The sequence below is a fragment of the Chelonoidis abingdonii genome, chromosome 15, assembly GCF_003597395.2.
Source record: "Chelonoidis abingdonii isolate Lonesome George chromosome 15, CheloAbing_2.0, whole genome shotgun sequence".
Taxonomy (NCBI): domain Eukaryota; kingdom Metazoa; phylum Chordata; order Testudines; family Testudinidae; genus Chelonoidis; species Chelonoidis abingdonii.
In genome coordinates, this window is record NC_133783.1 from 53,368,377 (window position 1) to 53,393,811 (window position 25,435).

General features: G+C 42.1%; 1 protein-coding gene across 2 annotated transcripts in view; it reads right to left on the reverse strand.

Moving 5' to 3' along the window:
- ATRNL1 (attractin like 1) overlaps window positions 1-25,435 on the reverse strand; it is a 1,085,315-nt gene that overhangs the window by 967,647 nt on the left and 92,233 nt on the right. For both annotated transcript variants that reach the window (XM_075072516.1, XM_075072517.1), the window contains exon 2: window positions 2,175-2,258. In XM_075072516.1, the coding sequence (XP_074928617.1) occupies window positions 2,175-2,258 (84 nt within the window). The remainder of the gene's footprint in view (window positions 1-2,174; window positions 2,259-25,435) is intronic.

The following is a 25,435-nucleotide window of genomic DNA, read 5'->3' on the forward strand; positions in this document are numbered from 1 at the left end:
ACCCAAGACCAAGAAACACCCACAAATTCCCTCCCTTAAGCTTTGAAAAATCCGGTTTCCTGATTGGTCCTCTTGTCAGGTGTTTGGATCCCTTTGTTAACCCTTTACAGGTAAAAGAAACATTAACCCTTAGCTATCTGTTTATGACAGAGGCCTCCACATTTAACCACACTATAGTGTGCATGTCTCACTGTTTCTGCATCTGCACCAAAGCACAATTCTACAAAGCTTGAATTAAAGAGCCACTATCTAAACTTGAGAGCTGTAATAGATCCATATCCCCTATGGTTCAGGCACAGTTGACAATGCATAGCACACAGTGACCAATGAATAACATAAGAACTAGGCACAGTCTTGTTTGTATATCAGCCAAAGAGGGATGGGGAAAATCAAATGCAGAAAGGAAAAAAAGCTATCTTCATAAACTGTTACATTAAGATTGTCTCAAAATAATTATAACAGCACCTATGCCTTTCACAAATGAAGTCAAAACAAAGTATTGTAAACTACACAAAACCACCACAGATCTTGTCTCAGAAAAAAAGGCCTTTTTTTAAACAAATATGAAAGCAACATTTGTTACAGGATTGAAACTCTCAAATAGAACATGGCATACGAATATTTGTGACCACTAAACTGTTCTGAATGCATGCAGTGTTTGTACATATTCTGCTGACAACTGACATTCATGCACTGGCCGATACTTGAAATCTTGCTGTGACAATGGCAGACCAGGCCAATTCACTTGCGTATTGGTATAGATCATAGTGATTGTTCAATGTATGAGAGTCTATTTGGTGTTTAAACTTCATATAAACTATTGGGATGTTACGTGCATTGTTTGCACTTATCTGTATCCTGTTATAATGTAGTAGTAAACATTTATATTATATATACCCTCATCACTAAACAATGCATCAAACGAGAAAGAAGCCTTGTGGATTGCAAATGAAGAACTCTCTGTTGAAGTGCTAATTTCAAAGCAAGTGGTCGTGCGATGATCAGAGGTCAAAGACTCAAAATGCATTCCTCGCTTTCCATCAAAGAAAAAGCCCAGATGGGTAGTGACACTGTCAGCTTGTTTTCTGTGAGAAGCAGCTATAAATATGCATTCAAGGAAATATCCTGGATCTCTTGATTGTTTTGACTTTTACAGGAAAGTGTACTACTAAATGCAAAGATCCCTAGAGACAATCCGGGTAACCTGAAAAGACTTTTGGAAAACTGGCAGTTTATGATGTTACTGCCACCATTTGGGATTACAAACTAAGACTCATCTGTGGATATATTTTATCTGCTTTAACTTCTCAGTAACTCTCAGGCTTCCTTTTCTTAGCTAACAAACTTTCAGCTACTTTACTACAGAATTGGCTAGAATTTGGCATAAGATCTAGAGTACCAATTGATCTGGGGTAAGTTACTGGTTCCTTAAATGGGAAGCAACCCAAATGTGATGTGATTTTTGATGTAGTAACCAATTTATCCCAAAAGTCCAGTTTGTTTGGATGGCAAGATAGAATGGAGAGTCTAAATGGACTATTTGTGACTCCATGGTAAGACTGGTAATAGTAATCCATGAGTCCACATTTGTTACTGGCTTGGTGAAATCTAGTTATAGAACACACGACCAGCTTGGGGAATCAGCCCTGTTTTCTGACAGTCTGCTCAGATGTAGGCACTCATGGTCGTGAGCCGCTCCAGACAGCATGACAATTGTGAGATGCAAAAAGTTCAGACTCCATGGTATAGCTAATAAAGTTTTAGTCCTGAACTCTAATGGTATATTGTTGAGACAGTGCTATGTAAAAACTTTCAACTGGAAGCAAGGTGTAATATATTGTTCAGTGATTTTAGTATGAGGGTAAATGCTAGGGATTATGAAGATTTCAACCCAGGACTCTTAAATCAGAGGCTATGCTACTTAACCACATATGAAATGCCCTTATAAACATAACTATAAAAGAACGAATCCACAGTATATGAAGGCTATGTTTTGTAAGAGATCCTCTAGTATTAAACATGTTCAGAATACTAGGGGTTTATAGTACATGTATATAAAGACTGCTCAGCATCCAGGTGCTTTAAACAGAACATATACTGAATTAACTCTCTAAACCACTGGAGTAAACACATCATACATCAGACAGTTAGATCTATTTAAAATATATACTTACTATCCTTCAATTAACCATGTACATTTAGTTTTATATTTATAATTTATTGGTCCATCTGTTAAATATCCAGAGGGTTCTGTTAACCTAAAAGAGAAAAAACAGTAATATAATTAAACCTTAGACATTTCTTGAAGCACAGCAGCATAAAAATATCAACACCCTATTACAGATGTTTGGATCGGGTGACAATTAGCATCTTTTATCTTGGAGGTGGCTTTCATTTGTTTAATAATCTGAGGCTTCATATCATGTATCTTTTGTTTCAGTGTATTATAAATACAGATAGTGCTATATCACCACCAGTTTATTTCCTTTGCCTCAAATATTACTCAAAGCTACTTTAACTTGCATCTTCTTCTAGCTTGGTGGTGTGCAAAAATTACACACAACTTACACTGCCCTAGGAGAGTGTAAAGAAAGGTTTAATTTGTGACATCTTACACACTGCCTCTGAATTTAGCCCATAGCATCATTGCGGAAGATTGTCAAAGTTCCACTAAAATAAATGGAGCTCTGATAATTTACACCCTCTCTGTCTTACTCTGTTTACCACAGAAGAATGAAAATTGAAATTCAGAGTGGCAACTGGCAACTAACTACAGAATAAAAACATTTTACAAGTGACGATTAAGTAAAAGATCAGAACACATATACATACATATTAATTGCTCTTGGTAGAACTATTATGCTTCCATTCTTATCTTACATGCCACTGAGCCAGAACAAGGTGTAACTTGCAATTCCCTTACTAAGAAGTAGTAGAATGGATATAGGTAGATCTGAGGAAGTCTTGAGCTGGTTACAACTGGGGGAAAACAACTAAATTCTCTCACCAGCAGTGTAAGTGCACAGGGATCTCTCTTATGTCACTCTAACCATCATCTCTGAATTTGCCCACATTATGTACATGTGCAAAAAGTGGTCTACAGCTTTTACTGAAAATGAATTACATTTAAACTTGAACTGACTTGGAAAAACTCCTAACTGTCCCTCTGCCACCCTATCATTGAGGTCTGTTATTCCAAATTTCACGCTAGAAACACCTGGAAGTGCAGTTGAGATCAGAGATACAGAATCCTTGTTCTATAAAGGAGATTGTTGCTGCTAGAGAGGTATCTGTGAGGACCTTTATCTTTGAAATTCACTCCCTCAGTCTGCCAAGTCTGAAACTTGTTAATCTTTAAGGCACGCTGCAATGCCGATCTGTCTTCCCCACCTTTTAAGACAGAATTAACAAGGTGGGATTTTTTATTCTTTTTTGCCAGACTATTGGTGGTCAGGGGGATTGATGTAACTATAATAATTACTTAATTTTGAAAGATTTTCAAAGGCACCTAGGAGGTGCTAATAGGTGCTTTTTTCTTTTCTCTTCATAAATGTAGAGAGACAGAATACCACTGAACCACTGAAAAAAGGGTGGCAATGTGGGTGGCAGAGTGGGGGAAAATAAGCATACCTCAGTCAGCTACCTTTGCAGCAAGAATTCTCCCCTGCCCCAGCAGTCAATTATTAAGTCCTGTAACTGACTCCTCGGTAAGGAGCCACTGTGAGCACTGTGGTAACCAGTTCCCTAGATTACTGGTAGCATACAGAGTGCACAATGCGCTTAGAGACGAGTTCTGAGCTCTAGGTCCTGCACGTGCTACCCTCTGGTGGTTTCCCAGGAACACTCACAAGAGTTTGATGAATAACAGGGGCTGTTTTTCTAGAGCTGACAAATATTGTGATTACCCTAGGCATGACTGCTTTAAGTTGCAAGAAAAGATGACCCAACAGTTTCCCAGCCAAGCTCTCAGCCTTTCACGATAGACCTACATTGCAATGTAAGCCCAGGTTAGTGGGACTCAAGCCAGCAGTGTTTAAGAACTCTAGATTTGAGCACCTACACTTCTTTTTAACACTATATTAAGAACTTTCTAACCCAGGCTCTAAACTGGGGCTCTAGCATCCACACTGCAGCACACAGACTCAGGTCAAACCAACCATATCCCAGACCCCCTGCATACTCACAAAATGCTGCTGCTCTAGCCCTTTGTTCAGGTGTTACACTAATAAAATAATACCAACAGGATCTTATAAAAGGGACAAGGCAAATTGACACATTTATTGTAAATACAACAAAATACTTTTGTTGGCTGTTATATTACATTCATTTACTCACACAGTTATTTACACAAAATTATTCTGCGAAGACAGTTATAGTTAACAGCCTGAGTGTTGCCTGTGCCAAGTTACTGGCCAGGCGGCCTGGACACAAGGGTGGAGCCAAGTCATGTCAGATGTGCATTCGATGCTCCTGGAGGGTGGTCGCAGAACCAGACTTAAAGAGCTTAGTCCCCTGGTTTTGTTCTTATAGATCTTTATCTTAATGTATGTCTATGGAAGTTGCTTCATCATGCTGAATTTGTGATTGGGGTAACCATTAAATAGCTTGATCAGCATATGGTACATTCATGACAGCTATATGTTATTTTTTAGTTTTTTGGTTTTTTATGTGCATGGGTGGGTTCCGGCATGCTCTGTGGGGGTCATTCAGTTGCCTTCGCCCTGCATTATTTTCAGCCCAGTGATAGTTGTGAGTCTTAGGTTTCAGCTGGTACCAGTTTTTGATTAATTATTTACCTGTTACAAACATTTACTTTTATGCACTCAGCATAAATTTTCGCATCCAGGCTTAACAGGTTTGATTTAGTTTTTTATTGCTAAAAGATTTACATAGGCATAATCAGGCTTTTAGGGGATGAGAGGATCAGTGGGTATGGCTTAAGAAAACATCATTGTTTTCACATTGTTTTTATTATTTTTTGGTACAGACTTTTTGTCCCGTAACAGCATTTTTATTGGTTACTTTGCATATTTAATCCCTGGACAGGCCTTAGATAATTGTTTTTTTCGGCCTTGGGCTTGTTACAGAGATTTATTCAACAGAATTCAGCAGACAGAAGCTCACTTAACACAAAGACTTATAAAACAGGAATTTTTTGTAACAATTGTATTTTTTTTTTTACTATTATACTTTATTTATTAACTTACTAATATTGGGGCATTATTCAATATAATCTCCCTTTTGACACTAAAGACATTAGGCGACAGTATCACTTTTTATACAATTTTTGAATGATATATTTTTTGAGCAAGCAAATATTGCAAATATAGCCTGGTTTGTGACTTTTAATATTTTATACTTTTTTAAACTTACCAACACATACAATACAATCCAACAAAACAAATGCAGTTTAAAACCAGTACAACCATCAGGGGATGTAATATGACTAATAGTATACCGGTAGTGGTGGGGGACCATCCAGAGAAAATGTTATGTAGGTTCATGGGGATTTTTTTTAGCTGTAGCAATTTTTAACGTATTTTCTTTTTATGGATAATATGGATAGCTTTATTTTTTGCACTGCTTTTTGTTTGCATTAATAGCTTTGTTACCTTTTGACTTTTTAGCAATTTTATGGCCAGATTTTGCCAGCCCAAGTTAAGGTGGACCAAAAACTTCACTGGTATTGCCTAAATGGTAAGCTGTGACTTTTTTGGTTGCGACAGATAATATGTGGCATTTCTGGTAAACACTGTACTTACATTGCATTTACACTTCTTTACTGGTGGGTTACTAATACCTTTACTTTTTTAATACCCAGTTTTTTAGGAATTAATTCATACACATTATTATATATTACTTTCATTTTATTTTTTAATTTATTTTGTATAAATGAACTTAAAGACATTTTTGTATTACAGGGCTTTGAGACATTGGGCAGGGATAGGCACACCCATTTTTGAGGCGTCCATACGGTGCAGCGCCTCACGTCTAATAGCTTTTTATTTTTTTCAGCCTACTGGCTGGACATTTGTGGTAGCCAATACAACTTGGTATGTAATGTGGGGATAGGATGACCAGACGTCCCAATAAAATCAGGACCGTCCCGATATTTAGGTGTTTGTTCCACGCCCTGACCGATCTTAGATCGGGCCGCAATTTGTCCTGAGATTTCATGACCCCAGCAACACTTGTCTTATTTATTTATTTATTGCTGCTCCGCCGGCAGCACTTTTTTTTTTTTTTTTGCTCTACCAGCAGACACCCCCCCTCCACGTGTCCCGATATTTTCTCCCTCTCACCTAGTCACTCTATGTGGGGAGTGGCATAACTTTTTATATTTGTGGGTTTTGAGCCTGGTGGCTGGCAATTTTAACAACTCTGTCCTGACAGAGCTTGAAACATATTCCATTAACTTATACCGATAAACATTAAACAAAGATTGTTTTCTTTGCTTTAATAGATGTAACAAAACCTTGGCGTTTTCTGACAATACTTAAAACGTTTTATGTTCTAGCATTGAAACTGCCAGCACCTGCATTTCAGTGCACTCCATGGCTATGGCTGTGCGATTTTTTAGCTGTAGATGTGTCTTATGCATTATTTACACAGTTGTGTTAAGCCATTGCCAAAGATTTTATTTAGCTTTTAAATTACTAATATTTATTTGGACTAGATTTACATTAGCATGTACTTGATTATGAATTAAGCTTTTTTGCAACTTTGCCAAGGAATTTAGCTTAATTTTCACTACTTTTAGATCTACTGCATTGGCATGTTCTGCCCGTGCTTTGAATCCGCCTAATAACGCATTTATTACATTTCTTGTTGCTTTTGCTTGTTCTGGGTCAGGCGGGAGCAGTGTGTGTCTTTTGACCCATGCGGTCAAGATGGGGAGAGCGAATTGTGTACACTTGAGTTTTACCTTAGAAACAATTAGCCGTGTCCAGTCCATAGTTATTTTGACCTTTACCAGGAGGAGGCCAACTAGAACTTCAATGGGAGTGGTTTTAATTTTAAATAGCTGGGGTTTACGTACTGATATTGGAGTGGTTTTTATAAAAAAAAATTCTTACACTCAGTTACATTCCTTGGGAAACATGACCTCCTGAATATACCTTGGGCAATAAACTACTATTACCGTTACCAGTGTTCCAGATTTTATTACCCCATCCCATATATATGGGAGGGATAATCTGAAATCATAGTAGTGTTTTTCAGGTACCCTTCTGAGTGAACTCCTACCAACCAATTTTTTATTTTATTTTGGGGAGGAGCGGACACATTTATTTCCCTCTTCCACATACACCTGTATTTCCAAAAGAAGATATTGTGAGGTTTGTGGCTAAGTTTACTTAATGCAACTGAATAGTGGGGTCTTGGACCGGGGCCCATGTGTGCATGTTGTTTTGAAGAGGCATTTATTTGGGGGTGTTCCAGAAATAGCTTTACCTTCCTCACGTGATTTTGGGTACTGGGTATTGTTGTTTCTTGCGTTGGGGCTCAATATATCCTCTGGATCCAGTAGAATCCCTATGGTGCCAGGGTTAAAGTATAGGATCTAAATTGACAATTGTAGGTTCAGGAGCTTCATGGGTTCTGGGGCCATATGGTTTTTTTCCAGCTGTCGTAGTTCGCCCGAAAAATTGAATTTGCAGAGTGGACTGGTTGTTCAAGGAGCACCTGCAGCACAGCTAATACCAGCAGCACAGTACTACACACAGCAATTCTTGAGAACAATAAACAGGCACCACATCCAGGGGTCCTGGTGTTTAAGTAGCAGCAGGGGTCCAGAATATATAAATGCAAACACAATAAAAATATTAAACTTATTTAAACAATTTAGTTTGTGACACACAGACCCATTTTATTTTGCTATTTTTATTGATACGGTAAATGAGTGGGCTGAGGCAATTTACTACTGAGTATGGTCCTGTCCATCTTGACTGCAGTGTGTGATTCCTTTTGCCCAGTTTTAAATACATTACCTGATTTTTTGTTTTTATAACAGGGGAGTTCCAGGTTTTTTCTGATTCATTTTTTGATTTATTATTTTAATGGCACGGTATACTTTAAAATGTAGGGTGGTGGGGGGTTTTGCAACTGCTTCAGCCATCGCCAGTATTTATGATTTTTCAGGGGTGCTGAACCCTCCATGCCCTGAATTTGTTCAGGGTCGATGACCAACTTTATGGCTTCTTTGAAAAGCAGCTGATATGGCTGGATTTTTGTTTTTAATTTGTTGTTGTTGCAAATCACAGTGAGAATGAGCAGAAGCTTGTTTGGCCAGTTTTTACCGGTATTATTCAGAACCTTCCTGAGCGCTTCCTTAATGGTTCAGGTTTTTTTTAACCTGGCCTGATAACGGGGGTTGATAGGGAATGTGGAATTTATAAATGACTCCCAAGGCTTTAAGCATAAACGTGAACATTTTCCCTATGAATGACCCTTCATTGTCTGAGTCCACGATCTCAGGCGTGCCATACCGGCAGACTATTTCTGAGAACATATTTTTGGCAGCTGTCCAAAAGCTGCTGTTTTTTGTAGGAAAGACTTTTACCCATCCTGAAAATGCATCTATAATTACAAGCAGATATTGAAATTTTTTCTTACTTTTTGGCAATTTGATAATAAAATCAATTTAAATTTTATGCTAAAGGACCTAGGCTGTGCTGGTGCAGCATCTGAGGCTGATGGGGGGGTCTAGCCTTATTTTTTGCACGTTGCACACAGTTTTTACCCATGTCTTTATGTCATTTTTTACTTTTTTTTATTTTACTACTTGCTTTAGCCTTCCCAGAATCCCTTTTACTCCTTTGTGCATAAACTGGTGAGCTATGTTCACCAGTTCCTGTGTTTTAATTCTTCCGGGAACACAGACTGATTTTAATGCGTTCTTTTCCTGCCTTCAGGTTACCACTGCTACACTCTCATAGTATTGTGCTATGGCATTAGCACGATTATGTCACACGGTTTCGGCTGCTGAGCCTTTCCCGTGGGCTTTTACATGTTTAATTTTTAGTTGGTTGGGGTGCGAGGTGACCCAGGCGTAGATCCACTTCCATTTGTTTATATATGCTTTATTTTTTTGCCATTTGCGGCTTTTTACCCATTGCTTTGCCAATTATGCATCCAGGATTGTACCCCATTTACACAATAGTTGCTATTAGCATAGATGTACGCTGTTTGGGGGCAATTTTTTTTTTTTAATACTGCTTCAGGACTTGGTATATGGTAGTATAGCTGCTGCTGCCCTTTACATAGATCAGCATTTCTGGGACAGGGCAACAAACACAGACTGATGGGACCACATCATCATGCAGACCTGGGATGACCAGCAGTGCATCCAGAACTTTTTCATGAAGAGAGCCACATTTCTGGAGCTCTACAAGCAGCTTGTCCCAACCCTCCAACATCAAGAGACGACACCCTTGCTGGTGCAGAAGCAGATTTTTATAGCCATCTGGAAGCTGGCTACCCTAGACTGCTAGAGGTCCATTTTCAACTAGTTTGGTGTTGAAAAGGCAAATGTGGGTAAAGTGGTGGCAGAGGTATCTGAGGTAATCAGATGTGTGGTTTTTCCCCAAGGTGACAGGCCTAAAAGATATTCCAGAGATAATTCCTGGCTTTGTGAAAATGGGGTTTCCAAACTGCCCTAGGACCACTCATATGACCAAAGTTTAGCCTCCTTACTGAGCACATGAACTGCAAAGGGTACTGCTCCATTTTTATGCAGGCCTTTGTGGACCTCAAGGTTGATTTATGAATACCAATGTAGGAAAACTCATGATGCCAGGGTTTTCAGCTGAGTGGGACTCTACATTCATGGATAGGCTGGGACACTATTCCCACCAAATATCAGCAGCAGCAGAGTTACTAATCCACTGTTATTCCAGCAATCTTTGTGAAGCCAGAAATGAGCCATGTCCTCCCCCTCCCCCCCTCCCCCCGTGGAATTTGACAGTGAGGGGCTGTTGACTCAGTATACTTAGCTAGAAAGTGCACCTATCTACACTGGAGCTGGATGGACCCAGGCAAACAGAAGTCAGGGATGTTTTGTGTTCCAACATTCTGGATTTGAAGAGGGTAGTACCACTATAAATGTGCTAGTAGAGGAGAAGGAGGCGGCTAATTGATCTGGGGGCAGTACAGTGCTTAGAGAAGAGTAGAGCTTGATTGCCATGCAATGTACTTATGAAAGACATGCTTAATTATTAACAGGGGGATGATTCACAGTATGGATTCATATAAGAAAGTGACTGAAGTGTGAACTGCTCTACCTACCTGCATCAAGGAGCAGCTTATTAATTCCAAATTGTTCCTGGTCACACGTTTAGCTTTATTATTTCAAATCAGGATTGTGTAATGAGCTGCAAGGGCAGCAAATAAACTTTGACATAAAAAGCTTTATTTATAATTCTGTTAAAATAGTACTAAAGTCACCCATTGTGAGGCAGATCAGCTGCCATTACAAAAGAATATTTCCAAATTTAAAAAGGGGTGCATGAACTAGTGTTCTCCTTTCCCTTCTTTTCTCGTTTACCATGCACTTAACATCAGGGATGGAGCTATCCACAGGTGAGGGAGGTCAAGACGGAAGTCTGTATGTGGTTTAGAAATAGCTTTAAGACAGAAAACTGGCATTAACATACAAAATGGAAACATCTATTGGTTGATTTAAGATAAATTAAGAAATAGGGCCAATTTTCTGCAAATTTTACATTTTGTACTTCAGCATTGCAATTTGATTCTGCGGTCACACTGAATTAACATTGAGTTTGGCCTGAGTAAGTGACTGGCAAATCTACAACAGTCTAGGAGTTCTCAAATAAAACCATAATGAAAGTGTAACCTGACAGCCTTAGCAGTAAGATCAGGCTGTTTAACACAAGAAGAGGTTAAACTCAGACTGTTGGTACTGAGTCTTTGTACACAGTCTTTGGATGGAGTGCAAAGATTAACAGATTTCAGCTGAGTAGGAACTAAATTGGTGTCTTTTCATAGACAAATATAAATATAGTGGTACAATAGTTCTAAAATGCTATACTTTTGCTCCCCAGATAAACAAACTGTATACCAGAAAGTGTAAATATAGGAGAGAATTCTTGCACAATAGATTTTGGCTATTTTACCCACGAGATACATATTTATTCAGTTGTTTGGGCAGTGGTGGAACTGAAGTGGACATATAACTTAGCCATCTTGTCTCTCTAAGATAACGAAGGCTACAATATTGATCCTGAAATTGGGTCAGCACACTCAAGCAGAGCCCCACTGAAGTTAATTGCTCTCTACTCAGGTGGAACCTTGTGCCAGTGCAAATCCGATTACAGGATGGGGCTTATGTTTGAATGTGTGCTCTTTCACCACCTTTAAAACATTAAACCTCTAGAAACAATGGGAGCATGATATCAAATTCCAATTCAAGTAATGAAATGTTAGTATCTATGAATGAATTATATAACAGTAATACTAGGTTTACTTATACAGCAGACTCCAACAAATTTATTTTTACTCTAAATACTGAAATATCAGTGCCACTCATTTACACTCAATACCAGTGTTTTCCTGGTAGCTTTCAAAATTTAAGGAAGGTAGCATATAAGGATTGTTTCCCTTACATCCAGCCCTCTGGCACTGGTAAATTGCAAACGATTTCCTGTTTCACACAAAAGTTGCTGATTTTTTGATAAACAATTTGCTGGAAAAAGGAGATAACCATTGATGAAGCCATTTCACTTCACTGTAAAATAATAGTCTGATATTGCTTTGTAATCATGTCAGTAGAAATGGTAAGATGAAGAATTTTTTTGTTTTAAGTAAAATAATGCTACTCTGTTTTATCATGCCCTAATATTTGTTTCCTGTGTTACACTGAACTTCCTTGCATCTTTTTCCTTCCAAAATATCAAATCCCATGGATGCTACTACTGATTAGAGCAAGCTTTCTAGAAGGTACAGTATGCACAACTTTCACAGCAAATGTTAAACTGTCATTTTAGATTGCAAGTCAGCATTCATATACATAGTCTAATCATTCATAATTAAATAGGAATACATTAAAACTTATAAAGCATTAAGAAATTGTCTAAGAGAAAAGCTATATACGCCAATAAAACTTGATTGCCTTTTCTCCAGAAGCTGGCCAAAGTATTGTATAACTAATTAAAACCATTCAGAAATAATCATTGATAGATCAACCAACCACAAAGCTAATCTATACTTACCTACCCAGGAAGAATATATCTGATACTAAAGGGCTCCTTAATCTAGCAGACAAAAGCAGAAAAAGATGAAATGGCTGGAAGCTGAAGTCAGCAAAGTTCAAACTGAAAATACGATGCAAGCATGTAACAGTGTGAGTAATTAACCATTGAAACAGATTACCAAGCATTGTAAATAAATTCTCCATCACTTGGCATCTCTGAATCAAGACTGGACGTCTCTCCAAAAAGTATGCTGTAGTTCAAATCAAATTGTTAGGCTAGATGCAAGAATAATGAGGGGAAATCTATTGCCTGTATTACAATGGAGATCAGCTAGATAATAAGTGTCTTCCAGTTTTAATATCTATAAACCAATTAAAATGGTCATAGCATGCTATCTCCTGGGTTCTTCTATGGACGGAATGATATGGTCAAGTTTTTCAGAATACTCAGTTAATTTGAAGTTGTGCTGTCCTCAAGACGTGCCACTGATGGTGTGACCTCAGAGGACAAGGGCATGCCTGAAAGGCCCAACAGAAACCACAGAGAAGCCTGGAGGGGAACATCGGAATTTCACTCCAAACACTTCCCATCTTCCGTTGCATGCTACCTTCTGTCTTAAGTATGAAATGATATGTCCCCATGCAATGTAGTTCTGCAATGAGTATGACATTTGATATTTTATCAAATGGGTCACAAGGTTTCTAGTTCAGATAATTGTATGCACCTTTATGGAGAGGCAGATGTTCTTTCAGTTTCCTCACAAATTCCTCGTTTTTTATGGGTTTGACTGCATGATACTACTACTGTGGTTTGAAGCAAAATTGTCTTTCTAAACAAGTTTATGTATGTTTTGTTCTCTTAATATGCTATCTTTCTACTATACAGTATTTAAGTTAGCCTTTTACAGTGACAGAAATTTTAGTCAAGAATAATTGCTATTGCTCTGTGCTGAATTCATCCGTAACTTTTGTATGGACTGGTCTAAATTCAACAACATACTAAAATGACATGTTGCTGTGTACGCTGTCTTTTTCTCTTCTATAGCTTCCTTGGATATTATCCTTTTGTGGTCTATATTTGACTGAGAGAGTCAGGCTTTTACTTAATTAATAAGGGGACAGAACCAGTCTGACAATTTGTCTTGAGTTATGGGGCAAGACACCAAATTTAAGGTCTAGCTACATACGGGTCTACAGAAGTCATTCACCAATCTGTCACTCCACTTAAGAAGCGTCACTTTTTATGCTGTAAATGAAAGCCAAGAGATACCAAAATCCAATGCCATCTGTCCCTGATGAGGGAGATAATGCCCTTTTCACTATTTCTTTAAAGCAGGCATGCATTTTTTTAGCCTATAAAACAAAAGCAGTATCATCCTTCCTGCTGTGACTGGCTCCGGGCCAGTCCCCAAAGACTGACTCCATGATATTTTCATGTACTATCAAGTTATCTCAACTCTTACGGAAAAAATAAAAAGCACTATGCTTACTTCTTAAGAGAATGGTTGGGGCTCTGAAAAGATCAGATTCTTATTAATTGTACATTTTCAGTATGCTAGAAAATGGTGAATAATTAGTGGCTTATTTACTAGATAATTAATTTTTACTCGTGATTTGAGTCAAGCTGCATTAGGATGGTAACGGGATTTTATTAAAACACACAAAACAGCATAAAACATTTATTTGTATAGAACAAAACAAATTCTTATTATACCACGTGACCGACTGTGCCACATTTATGATGCTTCATCTCAGAAATTAGATTTTTTCCTAATTCTAACTTTACATAGAAAAGAAGTCTAATTCAAAGTTTTTTGATAGAGGCTCATGGATTCAGCATTTTTTTTTATTTAAATGTTTAAAGAGATTATAGTTAAGTTTAGGCCTTAACACATTAAATTCTGATTTCCTTTGAAACTGGGTTATTTTTAAAGAGAGAGAGAGAGAGAATATACTATAAACAAACACCAAGTTTAAATTTTTTAAAAAATCATTTTTTTCCAGGAAAAAATGAAATTTACCTGTAACTGGAAGTTCTTCAACATGAGTGGTCCCTATCTGTATTCCACACGTAAATATGCATGTGCACCATGTGTCTGAGCCCAGAAGTGTTTCCTAGCAGTGTCCATTGGCTTGCATGCACATAATGCATCTCCTTATGCTCCCAACTGAGAGTATAAAAGTGTTGGTCGACGATACTCCCTTGCCTCTCTTACCATTGCATAACATAGTCCAAAGCAGAGGGGAAGGAGGGCAGGCAGTAGAAACAGATAGAGACCACATGTCTCAAAGAGCCTCCCATTACAGTTAAGTAACCTCCTCCTCTTCTTTGAGTGTTGTTCCCTCTGTGTATTCCAAACATGGGTGACTTGAGAGCAGTCAGGGGGAGGGACAGGTCAGTGGTTTGAGCATTGGCCTGCTAAACCCAGGGTTGTGAATTCAAACCTTGAGAGGGCCACTTAGGGATCTAGGGCAAAAATCAGTACTTGGTCCCGCTAGTGAAGGCAGGGGGCTGGACTCAATGACCTTTCAAGGTCCCTTCCAGTTCTAAGAGATAGGTATATCTTCAACTATTATTTATTATTAGTGATGAGTATGGAAGTGGGTGCAAGGATGCTAATGAAATACCCATCTGCAGTACAGTGTGGCCAATGGTTGCATTCATTGGTGCTGCGTGTGTTATGGCTTAGCGTGCCGTAAACACGTGGCTAGACTGCCATGTTGCAACCCAGCAGATGTCCTGACATGGCACATCCACTAGTGAGGCCAAGGAGGTGGCATGTGCTCATGCAGAATGTGCCATCACTCCTCCAGGAGGGGTTAGGTCGGAGCATCTGTACCATTCCAGTATGCACCCTGAAACCCATTTAGAGATCCTTTGGAGTAAGATGGCCTGTGCCTTTGACCTTTCTGCAATAGCAACAAAAAGCTTCAGCAACTTTGGTTCACCCTGTGCAGGTGGAACACCAGGGTGCCTTGAATGCCAAGGGAGTGCAAGACCCTGGTGGTGGGGGAGGCCTGTGGCTCCAGATGGAACACAGGCAAGTGGATGGATTGACTGAGGTGTAATTCAGACACCACCTTAGGAAAGAATTTGGGGTGCAGTCTTAAGGAGACCTTGTCCTTGTTAAATACTTTAGGGGTGGTTGTCATCATGACAGTGAGGTCTCTCACTTGTCTGGCCAAGGTGAGAGCAACCAAGAACCCCACTTTCATAGAGAGATGAGTCAGAGCATGTTGCCATGGGTTCAAAAGGTGATCTCATGGGGGCAGAGAGAATAAGGTTAAGGTTCCAGGGGGATGTGGGCTTCATAATTGGTGGAAAGGTGTTGAACAAGCCCTTTGTGAAGTGCACAGTCACAGGGTATGTAAAGATGGATGTGCCCTCCACTGGTGGGAAGAAGGCACTAAGTGCACCAGGTGTACTTGGACAATGTTGAGAGCCAGGCCTGATGTTCTGAGGGTGAGGTGGTAGTCCAGCACAACTGGAAAGGTCACCATGTAGTCAGCGTCTCCACTTAGCGTGATAGCAGGTTCTGGTGGACACTCTCCTGCTTTGGCTGAGGATTTTCCAAACTGGGATGGAGTATGCATGGTCTATACTCAACACCCATCCAAATACCAGGTTGTGAGGTGAAGAAGGCCCAGGCTGGGATGTCGGAGTCTGCCCTGATCTTGTGTAAGGAGATTCAAGAGCAGGCAGAGTCAGATGTATGGTCAGGCTGAGAGCCTCAGGATGTTGGTGAAACAGAATTGTCAGGGCCAGTAGGCCACTATCACACAGAACCTTGCGACAAACATGCAGCAGAAGGGGAATGAGGGGAAGATGTAGCAGAGGTCACCAATCCAAAACAGGAGAGAAGCACTGCTTTGAAAGCACTTACATAGAGCCACCCTGGAGCAATTGAGGGGGTGTTTCCAATTCAATTGAGAGGCAAGGAGATGCTAATGACAGGTGCCCCATCATGTGAAGAGACCATTGAGAGTTGTATCATGCTTTTCCCATTCGTGGTCTAGATTCAGGGCTCTGCTGAGCCTGTCGGCCAGGGAATTCTGGACACCCATCAGAGGTATGTGCCTGAAGCATTACCTGGTTCTCGATGCACCAGTTCCAGAGCTGAAAAGACTCAGCACTGAGGGAGAGAGACGTGGCTCCCCCTGCTTTTTGATGTATAACACAGGCCCCATCTACACGACGCGTGAAAATCGATTTTAGATACGCAATTTCAGCTACGAGAATAGCGTAGCTGAAATCGAATATCTAAAATCGAGTTACTCACCCGTCTTCACCGCGCCGAATCGATGTGCGCGGCTCGCCATGTCGAATCCGGAACTCCGTTTGTTTTGGTGGAGTTCCGGAATCGATGTAAGCGCGCTCTGGGTTCGATATATCCCCGTCTAGACGAGACGCGATATATCGAACCCCGAGCTTTCGATTTTAACGCGCCGAAATGGCGCGTCGTATAGACGTGGCCACAGTAGTAATGTTGCTGGAGAGAAGCTGAACATGACAGAACCATATGAGCAGAAGGAAGGCTTTGCAGATAAGACTGACTATCCTGAGTTTTAATATGTTGATGTGTAGTCTTGCTTCCCACACATCCACACCTCCAAAGCTATGTGATGGTTTAAGTGGGCACCTCACACCACGAGGGAAGTGTCTGCTCTAATGATGGCTTGTGATGTGGGAAGGTTGAAGGGGGTGCCTATCGTGATCTAGGATGGGTTATACCACCCTATGAGGGAGCCAACAGACACCGGGACAGTGACCCCAGAAGTCAATATGGTCCCTGCTGGTCCCTTTGTAGGTGAAGAGAAGCTAAGCCTGTAGGCAGCACAGATGGAGCCGCACACGTGGCATCATGTGAAAGCAGACCTCCATATGCTCCAGGAGGGAGAGACATTGGTGGACCTTGGTGCAGAGCCTACAGTGAAGGCAAGTGATTAGGGCATTCGCTGTTGAGAAATAGTCTGCCGGCAGGAAAGCTCGTGCTGCAATCGAAACCAACCTTGCCCCTATGAAGTTTGTCGTCTGTGTGGGATCAAAACAGATTTATCTCCACTGAAGCAGATACTCAGGGATGCAAGGACACTGTGAAGAGTGGATCACAGAGAGAGCACTTACTGCCAAGATCCCACCTGCCAAGGAACCAATTATCCAGGTAGGAGAATACTGGGTAGCCAAGGTGCTGAATCTGGGCCTCTACCACTGCAAAGACCTTTGTGAATGCTCTGTCACTGTTGCAGTGCCGAACAGGATGACTCAAAATTGGCAGTGTTGCTGTCCCAGCCTGAAACAGAGAAGCTTCCTGTGTGACAGGTGACTGTCCACATGGAAGTAAGCATCCTTCATGTCGAAAGCCACAAACCACACACTCTGGGGGAGGGAAGGGATCAATACCAATATAAATATCTGGAACTTAGACTTCCTGATAAATGTATTTAGCAGCCAAAGATCAAGAATGGGGATGAGGAAGTATAGCGAGTAAAAGCCTCTCCTCCAGTATTGAGGAGGGATACACTCAAGCATACCCTTGAGGAGCAAAGCATCTGCTTCTTGTTGGGGAAGAAGTTGGTGGGAGGGATCCCTCGGTGGTGGGGCAGGGAGAAGGGATCAGATGGGAGGACGGTAAGGTGGGAAGAGGGGGATCTCTGTGGATATCCATGGTGGATGATCTCTAATACTCAACTGTCTATGGTGGCCTTACCCAAATTGTGGGTGAACAGGGCAAAATGGTATATGGCATCGAAGGAGGTTTGTGGTTCTCTACTTGGGCATCAAAATTCACCCTTGGCCTGTGACTGAAGGCAGTTGCAGAGGTGGTAGTGATGAAGCAGAGAATCAAAGTCTCTGAGACCGCTGTCATTTTTACGGGGGTTCTTGTGGGCATTGGTAGTACACTGGGTACGACATATGCAGCCGCAGGCAAAAAGCTTACCTCTGATGCCTGGGGGCCTGGAGTGTAGATGCTGAGGGAAAGCAGCATGGACCTTGAATCCTTGAGACAGTGGAGGGACTCGTCTGTCTTCTCACTGAAGAGGTTAGTCTTGTCTAAAGGGAGGTCCTCAATCAGATATTGGGCCTCCCTGGGGAAACTAGAGGATTGAAGCCATGTGTTCCTTTGCATGACTACGCCGGTGGCTAGCGACTGAGAAGCAGTATCGGCTGCATCCACTGTAGCCTGGAGGGCCACCTTGGTTACCAGCATGTCCTTGAACTCTGCTAGCCTGTCATAGGTGTTAAAAATTGAACTTGGCAGCAAAGCCAGATGAGTTTCGTATTACAAAACTCAAATCCTGCAGATGAAAAAAGACTTCCTCCAATGGAATCTGCAGATTTGCAGCCACCCTCTGTAGCAGGTCTTGATATTGCCAGTGATCATCCAGTGGAGGGAGAGGATTCCCTCATCCAGCGATGAGGATGCACCAGTCAGGACCGACAGAAACGACTCAATGCCCTCCTCTTCATATACCGATGGTGCAGGCAGTTATATGAGGGATGCCTGATAGGACCCTTGGGATGGCTCTTGGCACCTCTTGTACAGATCCCAGGGCCACAGTAGGGCCAAAAGAAGGGGTCCACTGGTTGGACTGGGCCCTACGGAAAGCAGGACCAGGCCATCAAGTAGTTTGTAGGCCAGAGGACAAGGAAGTCTGAATCGCAAGTCCAGGCTCCTGCGTGGCAGCAGGCATGGTACCATCTCAGAGAAGTCCTTAAAGTTGGAGGATAGTTCCACCATCAGTGGGACCGTTGGTACTAGGGGGCTGCAGTGCAATGCATGAGGAACAGGGGTTCATCTTCCAGCATGAAGATGTCCCAGTTGAGTGTAGGGCCTGAAAGAAGAGGAGACAGTGGGTAGGGGAGGATCACCTCCTCCGCTGTGAGGAACATCTCTGTGCGGCCCGGGGTGAGGGGGTGCACCACACAGCAAAACTTCAGAGGGACCTGGTGGAATCTGCAGGGTTAGCCTTCTGGCAGGCCAGGCAATACCGTCAGAGCAGGCAGTGTCATGTCCACAGGTGAGCAATCCTAAGGCTTCAGTACCAGGGTCACCATTGGTACCAAAGGATCCCGCATGCATTTGGCTTTGTCCTCCAGCCAGAAAGAATTTCATTGCCAGTCCCATGGAATCCACATGTAATGTCTCACCCAACCGGGTGCAGCTCAGGGAGGGAACACTGTTTATGAGCAGTCCCCTATGGGGACATGCATTTGTGCCCATGAGAGTGCTTCTTGCTCTCATGATGGGACTGCTCTTTGGGCTTTGGTACCACCAATTCCGTATCATGCGCGGTGCTCAGAGGGGCCCCTGCGGTCAGTCAGTGGTGGCTGCCCTATTGGGGTGAGCAATGGGGAAGGTGTCTCTCAGGCCAGGATCCAAGTGCACTCAGAGTAGTATTGCCTCCTCATGAGATATTTATGGAGGCAGAGTTTACAGGCTTCCCTGGTCCTGGGTTGGAAGGACTTACAGATAGCGTGCCGTGCTGAAATGTGCACCTCGCCCAGGTAGTAGAGGCACTGCTGGTGCTCATCACTCACAGAAAAGGAGTGAAGGCAGGAGAGAGAGTTTTTGAATCCTAGGATCCCAGGCATAGTCCCCAGGTGGGTATAATCCCCAGACTGGGGAAGAGAACTACTAACTAACCGTTCCATACTAATTCTAAAAACTACTAAAATCTATAACGTACTGTATATACAAGCAAGAATTAAACTCTCATGAAACCGAATGGTAAGAGGGAATTCAACCCATACTACCTCTTATACCCTCAGCTAGGAGCATGAGGAGATGCACTATGCACATGTGCAGACACTTCCAAACTCAGAGGCGTGGGTGCACATGCATAGGGACCATCACTGGAAGAAATCATGGATTTTTATCTATGCTGCATTCATAAAAATTGTTTAAGAAGAGGACAGACTACAGTCATTTGCAATTTTTCTCAATAAGAATAATAAAGCAGTCTTCCCTATTTCTTTCCCTATAATGTATCCAGAATACATTAATCTATGAGGAAGGTTTAATGCTCGAAACCATGTCTCTCTCACCAACAGAAGTTGATCTAGTAAAAGATACTACCTCACCCATCTTGTCTCTCTAAAATCTGTATTCAATCAGCTGAGATGTTTATCCAAAAATTAAATAGGAATCAGTAGGCTATAATACATATCACCATATTAAAGTTCTACTTTTATCAGAGACATTAAACTTATTTTGCATGGACACATATGTGAATACCACATATAAAAACTAATTCACATCATAGAAATTATATTGCCAGCTAACTTTACACACACCTCACACAATTTATTGATGCAGTTTTACATTCATTTAAAATGTGTTCACCACAAGAAAGTTACACTAGTAATGAACAGTCCCACAAATAAATGATGCAGTTTTACAGTCTGCACACTGTTTTGCTGTTTAAATTGAACATAAAAATAATGCTTTAATTTTGATAAGCTTAAAAAAGATATTTTACTTAAGATGATACACGAACCACTGTAGTTAAATAATTTGACAAGTTAAGCATTTAGTGAAATGTTCTCTGTAAAGCAGTACTATTTTTACCACCCTAATCCACTCTAGTTTTAGGTACTGTGCAGCAGAGTCCTTTTTCAGGAAACAGGATAACATTCTAAACAGGTTTTCTTTCAATTCCCATACCAACTAAACAATAAAATGTCCACAAGATTAAGGGTATGGGTCCCATACAGCTCAACTGAAGACAATGGGAGTTTTGCCACACCTCTTTGAGGGCTGGATACAGCCTTCGACTGCAATTTTCCAATTTCAATTCTGTATTCTTGCTTACATTTCTGAGGTATTAGGATGAAATATGACCTCTTGGGTTACCTAGTCAGCTCTATTGCATCATAAATTAAGCTTATGGACAGGAGTTTCAGAAAATGTCTATTAGTTCTTTTCATATATTTTTGCATTTATAATTCCATAACATACCCTAGCATAAGCCTCTATTTTGGAAAGATTTTTTTTTTTAAACTCTTCTTATCTAAATTTCTCTTCATTGGAAATACATTGCTCAGTGAATTACTGAATTCTCCAAAACTTCCCAGTCACATGGGAAAATACCACCATCTGAAATAAGACCAAAACATGAGGCATAAAGCTTAAATTCAGCAAAGCACTCAAACATTTTTGCTTAATCAGGCCCACAATATCTACAGATGAGTCTGAACCAATATAAAAAACTTTCAAAAAACTGTATATCTTTTCAGAAGTTTGGTTATGAATTTATAACTCATGTCCAACTCTAATTATAATAGTCAACCAATTAGTGCTCTGACCTCTCCTTGTCCCATACATCCAAACCATGCAACTTCTTGCTTCATAAAAATATTTCTGAAATCTGAACTTTCATTGGTATTAACACCCCTAAAACTAGTTTAGGCCCTCACCATTTCCCATCTGGATTGTCATTCTTTTCTCTTATACGTCCCCAACACCCAAATCAGCCCTCCGCCAGCCTTTAGGACAGGAGTGGGCAACTTTTTGGGCCAAGGGCCACATTTGGGTAGAGAAATTGTATGCAGGGTCAGGGCAGGGGGTTGATGTACATGAGGGAGTGCGGGGTGAGAGAGGAAATGCGGTGTGCAGGAAGGGGCTCAGGGCAAAGGATTGGGGCAGAGGAGGGGTGCAGAGTGTATGAGGGGACTCAGGACAGCGGTGCAGGAAGACTGCAGAAGGAGTTTCAGGACAGGGGGTTGGGGTGTACAGGGGTGCATGGTGCAGCAGGGGGTTCAGGGCAGGGGGTTGGGGTGCAGAAGGGGTGGAGGGTGTAACAGGGGGCTCAGGGCAGAGGGTTGGGTGCACAGGGGTGCAGGGAGTTCAGGGAAGGCGGTTGGGTGCAGGAGGGGTGTGGGCTATACGAGTGGGCTCAAAGCAGGGAGTGCGGGTGCAGAAGGGGAGCAAGGTGTATGAAGGGGCTCAGGGCAAGGGCACAGGAGGGGTGCGAGATGCAGGCACGGAGTTGGGGAGCAGGGTACTGGAGGGGTTCGGGCTCCATCCCACTTACCTCAAGCAGCACCAGGGTGGCAGCAGCACACACTGGGGCCAAAGCAGGCTCCCTGCATGCCTGCCTTGTCCCTGGCCCCACATCATTCCAGGAAGTGCTACAGCCCCAGGGGGACATGGGGGCTATGCTTGTGCTGCCCTTGCTGCGCCTCCATATACCTTCCCCGGAGCTCCCATTGGCCGCAATTCCCCGTTCCCAGCCAATGGGAGCTGTGGGGCAGGCAGTGCCTGGAGGCAATGCATGGAGCCCTCTGCCCCCTCCACTTGGAGACAGGAACTGTGTTTTCTTGGGCAGAGACAACCCAGCACATTGTGGATACTTCTTCATTATCATCCAGACAAATCCCAGAAGGACACAGCCCTTTGAGCACCACAGTTTGAGCACCACTCTGGCTGGATGTTCAATTTCCATCCGTCATTGGCAATTTTATGGCATCACCAAATCTTATGGCAAACACATGATCAACTGTGTAGTGGCATTCCTTGGTAAACACGTCATAATTGACTGGTCTTCCATTCTAGTATGTCTCTACCAAGAAAAAACTGCTGAAACTGAACCAGTGCTGATAGAGACAATTACTGATTTGACTATGGTGCTCTTAAAACAATTACAATAAATTAAGGCCTCTAGTGGTTACCTTCTGTTTTATTAATTCAATTGGCCTCCCATCTTTAGCATATTCTTTAGGCTAAAGTCTCCATTTTAGTGCTAAGTTACATGTGACACTATAACGAATCTCACTGCAAGCGCAGAGTTATAACAGTCCCCTCTGAGGCTGGTAGCATTATCAGTGTAACACACGTTCAAGAGGCAAGCACTGGACTCTCGTGGCTCTAGCCCTTGTGGATTCCTAACACCATCTGCACACTTCAAACAACAGAAAGAACTCCTTGATTAGAGCTGCCACAAATATTCAGATTTAAAAATCATAAAAAGATTACCAATCCAGGGCTTTAAGCTCCCTAACAAGTCATTAACAATACAATAAATGAAAAATAAGATTCAAATACTCTAGATATTACATGCTTTCATTTACAATACAAAATAATAAAATCAAAAGTTCCTAACTCAGACTATGAGAGCAACCAAGTACTGAGTTATGATAAGAATCCCACCATAATCTCCCACCACCATACTTTGCCCTGCAAAGATCAAAACAATTATTAATGACCCTTTAAGTTAGGTAGCTGATATACTCCTCTTGCTCAAGACACCTTTGACACAAAAAGTATTTCAGATACAGGCCTAAAATTTCCACAGACAAATGTATGAACAAACTTTGCTTGCATGACTAGTCATGCAAGCAAAGTACAAAAGTAGCATGAACACAACAAATTGAAATTGAATCTCTCATTCATCAGAATGCTCATAAATAATGTTCCCCACTCCAGTGCTAGGCATTTTGGAGTTGAAGACACCCAGCATTTCCAAGGATTGTGCACTATAATCATAAGACTGGAAGTGACTTCGAGAGGTCATCTAGTACAGTCCCTTGCACTCATGGCAGGACTAAGTATTACCTAAACCATCCCTGACACGTGTTTGTCTAACCTGCTCTTAAAAATCTCTAATGATGGAGATGCCACAATGTCCTTAGGCAATTTATTTCAATGCTTAATTACCTTGACAGGATTTTTTTCCTAATGTTCAACCTAAAACTCCTTTGCTGCAATTTAAGACATCTGCTTATTGCCCTATCTTCAGAGTTTAAGGAGAACAATTTTTCCTCCCTCCCCCTTGTAACAACTTTTAATGTACTTGAAAACTTATCTCCCCTTCCCATCTCAGTCTTCTCCAAACTAAACAAACTTAATTTTTTTTCCAATATTCCCTCATAGGTCATGTTTTGTAGACCTTTAATCACTTCTGTTGCTCTTCCCCTGACTTTCTCCAATTTGTCCACATCTTTTCTAAAATGAGGCACCCAGAACTGGACACAGTACTCCAGTTGAGGTCTAATCAGTGCGGAATACAGTTCTGCTCCGGGGGGGCTGGGACGGGGCGCAATCTCCGATGCCTTCCTCCTGTCCTGGTCGGGCTGGTTTCTCTATGCCTTCCCCCACCATTCCCACTGAAAGGCAAAGTCCTCAAAAAGGATAAAGATGGACAGGGCTGGGGTCCTCCCGATTGCCCCAGTGTGGCCCAGGCAGCATTGGTACGGGACCCTCATGGGCATGGCAGTCGCTCTGCCATGGTTGTTGCCGTCCCGCCTGGACCTGCTTTCCCAGGATCAGGGCCGCCTCCTCCAACCCAACCTAGCGGCATTCCACCTCATGGCGAAACTGCTCAATGATTAGACCGGGAGGAGAAGACATGCTCGGAATGGGTTCAACATGTCTTCTTTGAAAGCTGGTGACCCTCAATGCTCTGAGCCTACCTAACAAAGTGGTCTCGGTTCTCTCGATGGACAGATGAGCAGGGAGTTCCCCCTGTGGCTGCCCCCATCCAGCTCATTTTGACTTCACCTTAGAGCTCAGGGCCTGGTGCCCTCATACATCAAGGTGCACTTGGCAGCCATTTCGGCTTTCCACCTGCCAGTGCAGGCCACACGGTATTCTCCCACTCTACCGCTGGCCAATTCCTTAAGGGACTGGGTTCTCTTTCCATAAGTCAGACCCCAGTGGGACCTGAACTTTGTGCTGGCCTGCCTCACGGATCCCACATTTGAGCTGCTAGCTACGTGTTCCTGGTTGCATCTCTCATGGAAGGTAGCCTTCCTGGTGGTGATCACGTCGGCTAGGCGGGTCTCCGAACTCAGGACCCTGACCTCCGAGCCCCCGTACATGGTTTTCCACAAGGATAAGGTCCAGCTCTGCCCACATCCTTCGTTCCTCACGAAGGTGGTATCTGTCTGCCACATGGGTCAGGACATTTTCCTGCTGGTCCTCTGCCCTAAGTCCCACGCGTCCATTGAGGAGCGCTGCCTCCAAAGGCTGGATATGAGATGGGCTCTGGCCTTTTACCTGGAGCAGACTAAACCATTCAGAAAGTCCTCCCAGCTGTTCATTGTCCCTGCCAGCAGGTATATGGGATCTTGGGGAGCAATTACCACACAGGTGGGGTGCCAATTTTGTCCCTGCCAGCAGGTATATGGGATCTTGGGGAGCAATTACCACACAGGTGGGGTGCCAATTAATTTCTTTATTAAAGGAAAAAGGAAGTGGTGGGAATTTAACAATAAAATACGAAGGG